The sequence below is a fragment of the Rhipicephalus microplus genome, chromosome 9 (assembly GCF_043290135.1).
Source record: "Rhipicephalus microplus isolate Deutch F79 chromosome 9, USDA_Rmic, whole genome shotgun sequence".
Lineage (NCBI taxonomy): Eukaryota > Metazoa > Arthropoda > Arachnida > Ixodida > Ixodidae > Rhipicephalus > Rhipicephalus microplus.
Window position 1 is genome coordinate 71,011,082 of NC_134708.1, and position 13,191 is coordinate 71,024,272.

Here is a 13,191-nt window from a genome sequence, read left to right on the forward strand (position 1 = left end):
TGCGCCATAAAACATCAAACATCATCATCATCATCAGAGGAAAGAGCTATCGATAGTACTACCGATAGCAAATTTGTTAGTGCTATAGATGGTAAAAAATCAGAACGCGTCAACTAATTGCAGCTGAGACTAAGCTAATCGAGTGCGTCGTATGTGGTGGAGCCGGGAGCCAAGGATGGGTGATGAGAAAGTCGACATACTTGTGTTTCTTGCAATTTATTTATCAGAAAAAAAAGGGCCGCGTCCAAGAAAATTGCCGTTCGCGAGTGAATTTTTCTCAACGACAGGCCGAATGCAATAATCGTCTGTATAGCGTTATAACTGTATGACGTATTTTCTTACAGACTAGCTGCAGCCAGGGACATTTCACTGAAATTTTTGAGTGTCGACCGAGTTCTTACTCTACTCGGCAGATGTTACTCTTAACCTTCGCGATGTGTAGGTTTTGACAAAATATGAACTATGTGTGATCCTTGAACCAACAGGCGCTTCGTAGCTTTATCGAGAATGTCGAGCTCGGCGTAGACGACCCTTCGTCCCGCGTGGACGATGCGTGAGTCCAAGAGGATGACGTCACCAAGTTTTGCCGGAGAGAGAAACCTGGGAACGGAATTGAAAAAACGTTTATTACAGAGGGAAAAAAATGAAATAAGGTTTCGAAGCAGGTGGGTGGGGCCCCTAGTCCAGGGCTCCACTGACCTCAGCAGCCCGGGCGCCTGGTCTAGAAGCGCCACTGGAATCTCCTTTTTCTCGCTGGCGAGCAAGTTCTCCCAATGCTACATAGTGAATTTTTTTCGCCGGAATCTGAGGCGTATTAATTTTGGCTGGGCTTAACTCATATTCCCATAATGTGAGCCGGTGTTTGCTGTCCTTCACACCACGTGCAAGAACTGGCGTATGCGGTTGGGTGCATCACATGTTTCAAACGCAGGTTCGGATAAGTAGTTGTCTGCAGGGGGTGCCACTCATGTGCTTCTTTCACACTCAGCCGAAAATGGGGCGGGGAGTATCGCCGTTGTTGTCTACGCTGGTGTTATCTCGAGGAGTCTGGGGAGTGCCTGCCTGGAGTAGCAGACGGGTATCTGGACGAGGGACAAGACACGTATGGTCAGGTTTTCGTTTCCTCGCATTGTTTCATTGCATGGTTCCCGTCATCATCATCAACATCTGCCTGACCACGCCCACTGCAGGGCTTTCCCATGATCCGCCAGTCAACCCGGTCTTGTGCTTTTTGCTGCCACCTTATACCTACGAACTTTTTAATCTCATCGACCCACCTAACTTTCTGTCTCCCCCTCGTGCATTCGCCTTCCTTGGGAATCCACTGAATTACCCTTTATGAACAGTGGTTATCCTGCCTACACGCTACGTGCCCGCCCTATGTCCATTTCTTCTTCTTATTCTTGGTTTCAACTATGAAATCTTTAGCAGTAGTTTGTTCCCTGACCCATTCTGCTCTTTTCTTGTCTCTTAAGGTTACACTGATAAATTTCCTTTTCATAGCTTGATCGCTCATCGGCAATTTAAGCTGAGCCCTCTTGGTAAGCCTCCAGTTTTCCGCTCCGTAGTTAAGTACCGGCAACATGCAGATGTTATATACCTTCATGATGTGGGTTAGCGGCAGATTACCAGTCATGATTTGAGAATGCTTGAAGAATGGGATTTACCCCATCCTCATTATTTTAGTTACTTCACTCTCATGCTTCGGCTCTGCGGTTACTACCTGTCCTGAATAGACACATTCCTTACAACGTTCATTGTCTCTGCACCTATCACAAACTGCTGTTTTCTTGCCGAGAATGTTACGCCTGACTTTAGTTTCATGGATATTAATTTCTAGATCTACTGTTTAGCTTTCCGTGCACAGTTCAGTAATCATGCGCTGTAATTTGTATCATCAGTTATTAGTCAACGCAAAGTCATTAGTGAATCACTGGTTACTAAGATACTGTCCAGTAACTGCTATCCTTAACTCTTCCCAATTGAGGGCCCTGAAATCTTCCTGTAAACACACCATGAATAGCATTGGAGAGATGCGTCTGCATGCTTCACACCTTTTTTTTAGGGGGGGGGGAGCGGATTCTGTCACTTTCTTTATAAAGAACTATGGTGGCTGTGAATCCACTGTATATTTCTTCCAGTATGTTTACGTACGGTTCGTTGATGCCTTGATTCCGTAGTACCTGCATCATTGCTGATGTTTCCACTGAGTCAAATGACTTCTCGTAATTTATTAAGGCTATTTATAGGGTTGTTTGGAAATGAGAGCGCACTACTTAGACGGAGGGCGTTGCGAGCGCTCGATGGTGACGGACGCACTCCACATCGCCTCCGTAGATTTTGTGCTATTTCTGCGGACATCCACCTTGGTACCCCTGAAACATGGATTTATCGTCACCGCCAAATTCTCCGCTTCGCCTAGACAACACCTTCGTCCAGGTGGGTCCAGTTTTGACAACTTGAGGGACGTTTTTCACTCCCGGCTACAACGCCGCCTCGCTAAGGGCTCTCAGCCCGGTGATGGCGGCCGCTAACGTGGTTACGGGCTATGATCCTACCTCAAGCCAAATGCTGTCCATGGAGATTTCATCCTCCGTAAACACTATGCCATCAGAAGATGAATACCTCGACGACATGGTGAGACTGTGGCAACGCACGCAAGCGAAATCGAAGTCTGCGTCTCAACAACAACGAGACGCCACAGCGGGCCACCATTCCTCAGCCTTGCGAGGAACTCCGGCGCGCCATCCCTCCGGTGGTGTGCCTACCTCTGCTACGTCCTCGCAGCCAGCGAAGCAACGCAAGTGGCGTCCGCGTCAAACTCCTCGCCTCTCTCGCGACGACTACATCGTAGTAGTGAAACCTCGCGTTCCCTGCGAGCTACGCACATTTGTCCCGGCCGATCGTGCGGGTGACGCCATCCGCAGCTACCTCGGTGACCAGACTACCACGCAAATTCAAGTGTGGCCAATCTGGGAACAGAACATCTTGGTCTGTAGCACCACCATTTTGCCTATGGCACAGCGACTCCTCGGGGACTTCCAGCTGCAAGTGGGGGATCAGCAGCTGCCCGTTCGAGGCCACGCCAAGGCACCAGGGGATACATGCAAGGGCGTCATCAACGTAAACCCTGCTGAAAGCCCGGAGAAGATAAAGTCTGAACTGTATTGGCCTCGAGGTACTATCCTTGCGGTCCGCAAACTCGGAGATTCCGCGGCGGCGGTGGTGACTTTCGAGGGCACGAAGTTACCCCACTTCCTCTTCTACCACTGCGTGGCGACGTATATCCGCGCCTACGAGAAAACGGTCCCTGTATGCACCAAGTGCGGTACCATCGGTCATCGACCACCTCAGTGTCCTCACGCCGCTCCAACCCAGTGTGCCAAATGTGGAACCCCCGCACCTGCAGGTCTCAATGCCCACGACTGCCACCCCAAGTGCCTCCTCTGCCACGGCGCCCATGAGACTGGGACCAGTGGCTGCACGGCAAAATATCGAAAATATCGGAAACGCAAGCAGCCCTCAACATCTCCTCGAGGGACCACCTCATGTTCATCACAGCCAGACAGCAGCACCAACCTGCATCATTCGGCTCCACCACTCCACACCGACACTCAAGCATTCCTACCGCTCGAAGCACCAGCGGCGGTACCTCAGGTGAGCAGTTGGGCCGGGAAAGCTGCTTCTGGGCCTCTCTCACCCCCTTCTGTCGATCCTCCTTCTCCCGAACTTGCGGCCCTTCGCCAGCAAGTTGCGGCACTTCAAAAACAAAATTCTCTCTTAACTAAACAACTTGAACTCTTAAATAAGCGACTTCAACCCCAACAACAGTGTACTGCAAGGCCATCCGGTATTGCCTCCTCTGTCCAGGCGGCTACGCCAGCTACGTCCAAGCTTAGTCCTCGCGCTAAGTCCACTCCCATCAAACCGCCGGTTCAAGCAGCCATGTGTACTCCAGCACTCGGAACCGGTGCCACATCTACTCCAGAAGCTCTTGAGGCTCCTGGGGCACCTCAGGTTCTCTTGCCCGCTAACCAAACTCTCCCTAGCGAAGAGCGCACCCCGCGCGTAGAGGAACGCTTCACGCGCGTCGAAGCTTCAATTAATCACCACCTCACCAGCTTCTCGGTCCATCGCATAGTAGTAGAGGTTACCCAGGCTATTCAAGCCTGGGAAATCACCCAGTTTCAACCCAAGGCATCGCGTTCCCGCTCCTGCTCGGTGAGCAGTGAGGGTACAGCTCCACGGCGTCGTCGTAAGGTGGCTACCAGCACCCCGCCGTCGGACAATCCGGCCTCCGTGCCCCTCCCTGCCTCTGAGAATTCCGAGCGGGACATGGAGGACCAAATATAAAACCTAAGTCAGTCACGATGGCTACCAATCGTACGTCCCGTTCAAACATTGCGTCTAAATTCGAGATCATACAGTGGAACCATGGAGGCTTCGGGAACAGGCGAAAGCGTTCACATCTTTCCCTTTTCCTAAGCTCACTTGGCTCTCAGCCGGCCGTCTTGGCGCTCCAAGAATCTGGCCCTGCTCCATCCCTTTCTGGATACTGCTCCTATGTAGGCGGCACCACCACATGCCTCCTCGTGCATAAAGCTTACACGGTGATACAGATTGACCTCGATCTGGATCTTCCTTACGACTACTGCATGATATCAGTGCTGTCTCAGCGGAGGGGCCAACCATCAATACATATCTTAAACGTGTACTGTCCCCCTCGCCTTGCGAGGGCTTCGTTTGCGCATCTCTTCCATCGGGCGCTGCGTATAGCGGCTCGACAACCACTGGTGATTGTCGGGGACTTTAATGCCCCCAGCCCTCACTGGGGTTACCACTACGAGAAGGCCCAGGGCAGAGAGCTCAAGGAGCTCATTTCCTCGCTGAGCCTGACGCTTCTTACCGATCCGGCACAACCCACACGTTCCGGCAACTCGGTCACGTGAGACACATGCCCCGACCTCTCCCTCACCCGTCGCATCCGCGATGCTACATGGGAAAATTTAGGCGAAACCCTAGGCAGCGATCACTTTTTACTCCGCATTTCGTTCACACCGCGGCAGAAAATGCGCCAACACTGGGGCCAAGCCCGTCTCACCGATTGGACTCAGTTCAGAATGCAACCATTCCCCGCCGGCCTCTCCTCGACCGAATATGCAGCGTGGGCATCATACGCTCTTCCTGTGAAACAAGCAAACACTCGCACCCTTGCAACCTCTAATTTGGCTCCTGCAATCGATCTACACCTCCTACATCTTTGGCACGCTCGCCGCGGGCTTATAAGGCGCTGGAAACGCAACAAACTTAATCGGAAACTTCGCGCTCGCATTGAGGCGCTCACTGCAGAGGCGGCCGCATACTCCGCACAACTTTCCGATGCTAACTGGGCAGACACCTGTTCGAAGGCTGCAAACCGGATGAGCTCTAAGAGTGCGTGGCGACTCTTTAGAAGCCTTCTCGATCCCTCCACCACCAGGGGAGAAACGCAACGCCAGCTCCACCGTGCACATGTTCTGCATGTCTTTCAGGGCACTACGGATGAACTCGCGCGAGAACTTTGTGACCGCTACATCTGCCGCACAATTGATCCCGCAGGCCCAGCATATACGTATTCCGGCGCCCCTAACACCGACCTCGACGCCCCATACACGCTTTCTGATTTACGACTTGCAATCACGAAAATGCGACGGGGCACGGCCCCTGGACGCGACGGAATCACAGTATCGCTCCTGGCAAATCTTCCCGACCAAGCACACCTCTCGCTACTCCAGCTTATAAACTCGATATGGGACGGTTCTCCGCTTCCAACGGAATGGACCACATCGGTCGTGACATTCATTCCCAAATCGGCAAAGTCCGTTAGTATTGAGGCACTGAGACCCATCTCACTTACGTCTTGTGCAGGCAAACTCATGGAAACCATGGTTCGCGAACGCCTTTCCGCCTACTTGGAGGCCAGGAGGACCTTTGCCGACACGATGTTTGGCTTTCGCCCGCATCTGTCGGCACAGGACGTCCTGCTCCAGCTTAAACACGATATCATAGAGCCGACTACTATGCGCCATAACGATAAAGCCGTGCTCGCTCTTGATCTCCGCGGGGCGTTCGACAACGTCAAATACAGCACTATACTCACTAACCTGTCTACCACAAACTGCGGGAAGAAGACTTCCAACTACATTCGCGCCTTTCTATCACATCGCACCACCTTCATTCGCCTTAATTCTACCGAACACGGCCCGTACTTATTAGGCATGCGGGGTACATCTCAAGGGGCAGTCCTGTCTCCTCTGCTTTTTAACCTGGCGATGATGAACCTCCCCTCTCTTCTAAGCGAGGTCGAGGGAATACAACACGCACTATATGCGGACGATATCACAATCTGGACCAACACCGGCTCCTTAGCGCAAATCAAAGAACGCCTGCAAAAGGCTGCCCTTCTGGTGGACACCTACGCAGGTTCATGCGGCCTGGAGTGCTCTCCAGCTATATCGGCTCTTCTTTCAGTCTCTCCGCTACCGCCGCCTCAAATTTTTCTTCCGTCCGGGCCCGTCCCGTCAGTGCAAAATATTCGGGTTCTTGGCTTTCACCTTACATCGTCCTTGGATCCAAAGGGCACAATAGCAGGCCTCAGACGCACCAGCGAACAGGTGAGCCGCATGATACGGCGAGTTTCTACCAAGCGCGGTGGCCTCCGCGGGTCTCAGTCCCTCCGATTGGCCCACGCGTTTGTGACCAGTCGCGTCCTCTACGCCTTGCCTTACCTTCGCCTTCGTCGTTGACACGAGCACCAGCTGGACGTCCTTCTTCGTTCAGTATACAAACGCACTCTGGACCTACCTATTGCAACTTCCGACAGCCGATTCACGGCTCTGGGGGTGCACAACACCTTTGCAGAGATGCGCGAAGCTCATCGCGTTAACCAAATCAATCGACTGTCGCAGACGCCTTCAGGGCGCCGTCTTCTACACAGACTTGGCCTTAACCCGATATCTGACCAAGACCCTCTGCAGCCGGTACCAGAGCTCTGGCGTCAAAAGCTATGGGTGGAACCTCTACCCCGTTATATGAACCCCGACCTCCATCCTGGCCGTAGACTAGCACGCGCCGCGGCCCTTCATACGCGACACTCCGATCGTCCTGGTGTTTTCTACGTGGACGTCTCGGGTCCCTCCCCTTCGGGTCACTTCACGGCTGCCATGATTACAGAGGGCAAACACGTAGATGGCCTCTCCTTTCGAGCAGACACAGTAACGCACGCTGAAGAGGTTGCCATAGCTTTGGCCGCCTCTCACCCTGCCTCACGCACCATCCTGACGGACTCGCGCTCGGCCTGTTCTCAGTACCTTCAGGGTTCCATTGCCCCGCTGGCGGCTAGCCTACTACAGGCGGCCTCTTGGCGCTTTAACCCTCATCCCATTCGTATAGTCTGGACCCCAGGCCACTCAGGTCTGCCCGGCAACGAGGCGGCAAATGCCGCTGCCCGTGCTTCTCCTGTCCGGGCCGTTGCCCCTCCATGTCCCGAGACGGAATCTGGCAATACCAACCTGACGCGCTTTCGCGAAACTTTGGCTCATTACCGGGCTTCGCGCCGCCTCTACCCGGACCCCGCACGCGGTTTGGAGAAAGCGGACGAACGACTGCTACGCCGCCTGCAGACTAACACCTTTATCAGTCCGGCGGTCGCCAGGCCCTTTTTGCCGGAACTCAATGGCACTTGCTCGACCTGTCATGTCCTCGCTGACACATATCACGTCGTAGCATCGTGCCCAGTTAATCCCGTCCCTTTCTCATCCCCTTTTCCTATCCCAACTAGAGAGGCTTGGGAGGAGCACCTGCTCGGCTGCTCTACCTTGGCTGCACAACGCTCCTTGGTGGAGTGCGCACGGGCAGATTCCAGCTCCACTGGCGTCCCGGAATAGGGTCTTGCCACTCTAGCAGACCGGTGGGCCACGTCGGCACTCTCTAGAAGACTTTTTCTGAAATAAATGTTTTTTACCACCTACCACTACTTAGACGTGGACAGAAAGACAGGGGCATGCGCTTACGGATGCACGCTCGGACGGACGGACATACAGACAGACGAACGAAGCGACGGACGGAAGAAAGGACGGACGCATGGTATGAATGGACGCACCGACGGTCACACGGATGAACAGACAGACGGACGGACGCGTGGACGGACACATGAACGGATACAAGCAAGAAATGATGGACGGACGGAAGCGCGGATGGACTGACGAACGCTTCGCCCCCCAAATCATCATTCACTCCGTGGATATGTTGTGATTCTTTTTTACACCATGCAGCCAATCGCACCGTTCGCCGCTCGTGGCATTTTTCTGTCGCGAGAAACGCGGTGTGCCTTCCCAGCTCTAGTAGCTAGCGTGCACGGTGAAAACATACTTGAGGTGAACAAAACAAACAGCGTTCTCTGCTCGGCGTTGGCGTTTCACAGTGGCATCTCTAGCACACATTTCCAGTTGTTTTTGAGAGGCGCTTAGCCAGTGGAACTGTCGAAAGTGAAGTGCGAATGAACGAGAAAGTGGGGCCAGGGAGGAGAGATGGCGAACAGCAAGAGAAGGATCGGCGAAGCGCTGCACCTACCCTTTCCTACACTCTCTCGCACCCCATGCTCCGGTTGCTAGGGGCAAGGATAAGCGCGCGCGCCCGCAGCTATGGGTGAGAGAGTTAGAGCGGAGAGTGAGAGCGGCGCCACGGACGCCGTAGACAACGCCTGATGCCTGACATATACTGATTAAGAAACTTACTCGCATTCAACAGAAACTGAATTCTGCACATATGTTTGCACAGTACCTTCTAGAAAAGTGAAAGTATTGCTGTGGCCTTATCACGGAAAAGGTGTAATGAGAAGAGTGGTATAGATGTTGTAAATCGTTCAGTGCTTATACCCATGACACACGCGCAAAAGTAAAGTACTTTGAAGTAAACCCCTTTTGTCGCCTAAGGGGACCATTTGCAGAAAGGAGTGGCGCTGATGACACACGGAACCGGACTACTGATTTAGGCGGTGCCTCAGAAGAACGATGCAGAAAAAATGGCGGTGTTTGTGGAAGCAGCAAGATTGGAAATATTAAAAAAGAATCTGCGCATGTACATCACATTCAGCGACGCCGGAGCATAAACCGTTTTTTTATTGTCTGGTGGCTTATAATGCGCATACCTGTAATTTTATTTCGCTTTTTTACGTTTTAAGCAGCATCTTAAGTTCGTCTGGCAACTATGAATAGTCGGTGTTTGCTGTTTTTGTTTTTTGTAGTGCTTTTTACATGACTGCATCCAGCTGGGTCAGTGACGGCGTGCCGCGTTTCATCGTGGTCCTGCGATTTCTCAGCGCAGAGACAGAGATAAAGCAACAGTTGAGGTGGGCCTGACTCTTGTCACCCTCGGCTCCATCAAAGATGAGCTAAACGCTGTGAAGGCAAGAGTGATGAGCCTCAAACAAAGACTCGTCATGAACAGCTTCATTTTGACTGCTTCCGCACTGTCCACCCGAGCCATTAACCGCGAAAGTTGGACCTATGTGCGCAACGAACGCTGGTTCGAAGACACATTGCCGTTATTAGGCGACGGCCACTTTAAGCAGTGTTTTCGAGTGAGCCCGACACAGCAACTGCCGCTGCCAACCCTAACATGATCGCGCTAGTGACGTAATGCAGGCATTTGAGAGTATGGACAGACTATAGGCCTTCACTTTTGAACAAACCGCACTGCTGCTGAAAATGAAAACATTTTCTCAGCGCAAAAAAATACTGACAGGGCACCGCAGTGTTGCGACACGTTTTCTTCTATTGATAAATTATGCACACTGTATGCGAGAGTACTCCCTTCCTGCCAGAAAAGTAGATGCGGGATCTGCTTTTGCGAAAAGGATCTTTGCCGGAAAGGAGTTACTCCTCTGTCGTGTGTCACTGTGCCCGAACGCCTTTCCGAAAGATGTCCCCTTGTCTAAAGGACTTCAGGGTGCCCATGTGTCAGGGGCATTACATAAACAGCATTTATAAAATTTGATGTTATGGCATTGACGAAATTCATTCATTACACAGAGGCAATGCATTTCGCAATTAAGAAAACTTTATGGAACTACAGTGCCTGCCTGCAACGCGCTGCACTTCACAGCACCTACATATAGTGCATACGCATATAGTCTGAGCGTCTGGCAGAAAGCCAAGAGAACCTAACAAACTTGTGAGCTTTACAGGGGCAGCAGGATATGTTTTTGTCACAATTGTATAAAGATCGTCATCCTCTATCGCTGAACAAAAAGATTGCCACTCCAATCCACAAAAGTTGACTTCAGGTAGAAGCTAAGTAATTCTAGAAAACTGTATACAGAAGTTCCACACTTCAGGCTGAAAGACAATTCATCATTATCCTGCGCGATGCACCTTTGAACGCTTGCCATCAGCTCATCTTGAGGTATCGAATAGTACAAGTCCTCAATGTCTATACTGAAAGCGCTACATTCGCTAGAACTATCGGTGTTCAGAAACTGTACCACCTCTTCGGAATTACTAACACGATAAGGATCCGGGATAGCAAGAGTTTCTAAACAGCTTTGCAGGTACCTCGAAACAACATTTTGTCACGTGTCTCTTTCGGACACAATCGCTCTGAAAGGCATTTCTGGCTTGTGTGTTTTGACCGTAAAAAATATATCAAGTATTCAGATACTTGATATATATATATATATATATATATATATATATATATATATATATATATATATATATATATATATATATACCAAAAACAAAAGTGATGCTGGGTCCGGGAAATATTATTCGTATTGAAAAGAAGACGCACGTATGAAGTGATTTTATTGACGTTTCGGCCGTGGGTCCGGCCTTCATCAGAAACATGATGAAGGCCGATGATGAAGGCCGATGATGAAGGCCGGACTGATGGGCCGGACTGATGAGGCCGGTTCTGATGAAGGCTGGACCCACGGCCGAAACGTCCATAAAATCACTTCGTACGTGCGTCTTCTTTCCTATACGAATATATATATATATATATATATATATATATATATATATATATATATATATATATATATATATATATATATATATATATATATATATATATATATTGTCGCGGTACAACGCGAATAAAACACAGATACACCCTGGGACGACGAAAGGCAGCGTGTCCTGAACAGCTCAGTCACAAGATCGTCTTCTTCAGCCTCGAGAGAAGCTAGAGGCCCACTACCTCGTGCCCACTAAATGCCCCATCATCGTTATCGTCCACATGTAGACACGCGTCATTTGCCTCTCTCCCAAAGAGCATCGCCCCGATGCGCAGTCTGTTATGCAGTTTTTTTTTCTAAATTAAAGTATCATGCAATCACTCGCTGACGTAGGTTTTCATGCGGACTACGTGAACGAGTTCAGGATGGTGCTGGCGACGCCTTGTACTATACGAACAGTCGGGAACAACTTCGTAAGTGACATCGCTCAGTCGTCGCACAACTAGGTACGGTCCAAAGTATCTTCTTAAAAGTTTTTCGGAAAGTCCTCGTTTTTGTATGGGCGTCCAAACCCATACTTTGTCGCCAGTTTGGTAGACGACTGTTCTGCGGTGAGCATTGTAGCGGCCTGCATCGTAGTCTCGCTGCTGGCTGATCCGTAAACGTGCAAGTTGCCTAGCTTCTTCTGCGCGTTCCGTAAACGTGTCGGCGTCCGGGACGATGTCGTCGCCTTCGTGCGGTAACATTGCATCTAACATGGTTCGTACTTCCCGTCCATGAACGAGGCTGAAAGGTGTCATGCGGGTCGTTTCTTGCTTGACCGTGTTGTATGCAAACGTTATGTAAGGCAAGATTGTATCCCAGTTTTTGTGTTCGACGTCAACGTACATCGAAAGCATGTCTTCAATGGTTTTGTTTAGACGCTCTGTCAGCCCGTTTGTTTGTGGGTGGTATGCGGTGGTCTTACGATGCGTTGTTCCACTCAGCATCAAAACATGGTCCAAAAAGAGCTGCTGTAAATGCGGTTCCTCTGTCTGTGATTACGACGGTTGGTGCACCATGCCTCAGTACAATATTCTCGATAAAAATCTTGCCACCTCCGCTGCTGTACCTCTCTGGATAGCCTTTGTCTCGGCATAACGGGTCAAATAATCCGTCGCGACGATAACCCATCGGTTGCCTGCAGTAGAAGTAGGGAGTGGGTCCAAAATGTCCATGCCGATCTGGTGGAATGGAGTCATTGGGACCTGTACGGGTTGCAGGAGGCCAGCTGGTTTAGTTGGCGGTGACTTGCGTCGCTGGCAGTCGAGACAGGTACGGACGTGGTGCTTCACGGCTGTGGTTAGTCTTGGCCAGTAATACCTTTGCTGTACCCTGGCCAACGTTCTTGTGTAACCCAAGTGGCCAGAGGTAACCTCGTTGTGGCATGCTTTCAGTACTTCGGTGCGAAGGGCTGCTGGGATGACGAGCAGATAGGCAGATCCCGTCGACGAAAAATTTCTTTTATAGAGTACTCCACCACGTAAACAAAATGATGACAACGCTCTTGCGAAAACTCTTGGCGCCTTCCGAGATCTGCCATCCAAGTAGGTAATTAAGCCAAGCAACTCAGCGTCGTCTCGTTGTTGCTGCGCAATGGTGGTCGTGTCGAGGACACCGAGAAATGATGTTTCCTCCTCCTCGGGTAGGATTGCCGACTCAATAGGTGAACGGGACAAACAGTCGGCGTCCATATGTCGCTTCCCTGACTTATGTACGACTGTCATGTCGAATTCCTGCAGCCTGAGACTCCAACGCGCTAATCGGCCGGTAGGGTCTTTAAGATTAGTTAACCAACACAGTGAGTGGTGGTCGCTAATTACTTTGAAGGGGCGGCCATATAAATACAGACGAAATTTTGTAACCGCCCATACCACGGCGAGACACTCCTTCTCCGTCGTGGAGTAATTAGCCTCAGCACGTATTAACGTTCTGCTTGCGTAAGCGATTACCCTTTCTGCGCCATGTTGCTGCTGCACAAGCACAGCTCCTAGACCGACATTGCTAGCATCGGTGTGAAGCATCGCAGGGGCTCTCTCGTCGAAGTGGGCAAGGACTGGGGGTGTTTGTAGTCGCTGCCGAAGATCGTTAAAAGCAGCTTCCTCTTCGTTATTCCACTCAAAGGTGACGTCTTCTCTTGTTAGGCGAGTTAG

General features: G+C 51.0%; 1 protein-coding gene across 1 annotated transcript in view; it reads right to left on the reverse strand.

The window, feature by feature from the left end:
- Positions 1–208: 208 nt before the first annotated feature.
- LOC119163268 (acyl-coenzyme A thioesterase 13) overlaps positions 209–13,191 on the reverse strand; it is a 30,378-nt gene continuing 17,395 nt past the window's right edge. The window contains exon 3 of the mRNA XM_037415229.2: positions 209–600. Within this exon, the coding sequence (XP_037271126.1) occupies positions 423–600 (178 nt within the window). The 3' untranslated portion in view covers positions 209–422. The remainder of the gene's footprint in view (positions 601–13,191) is intronic.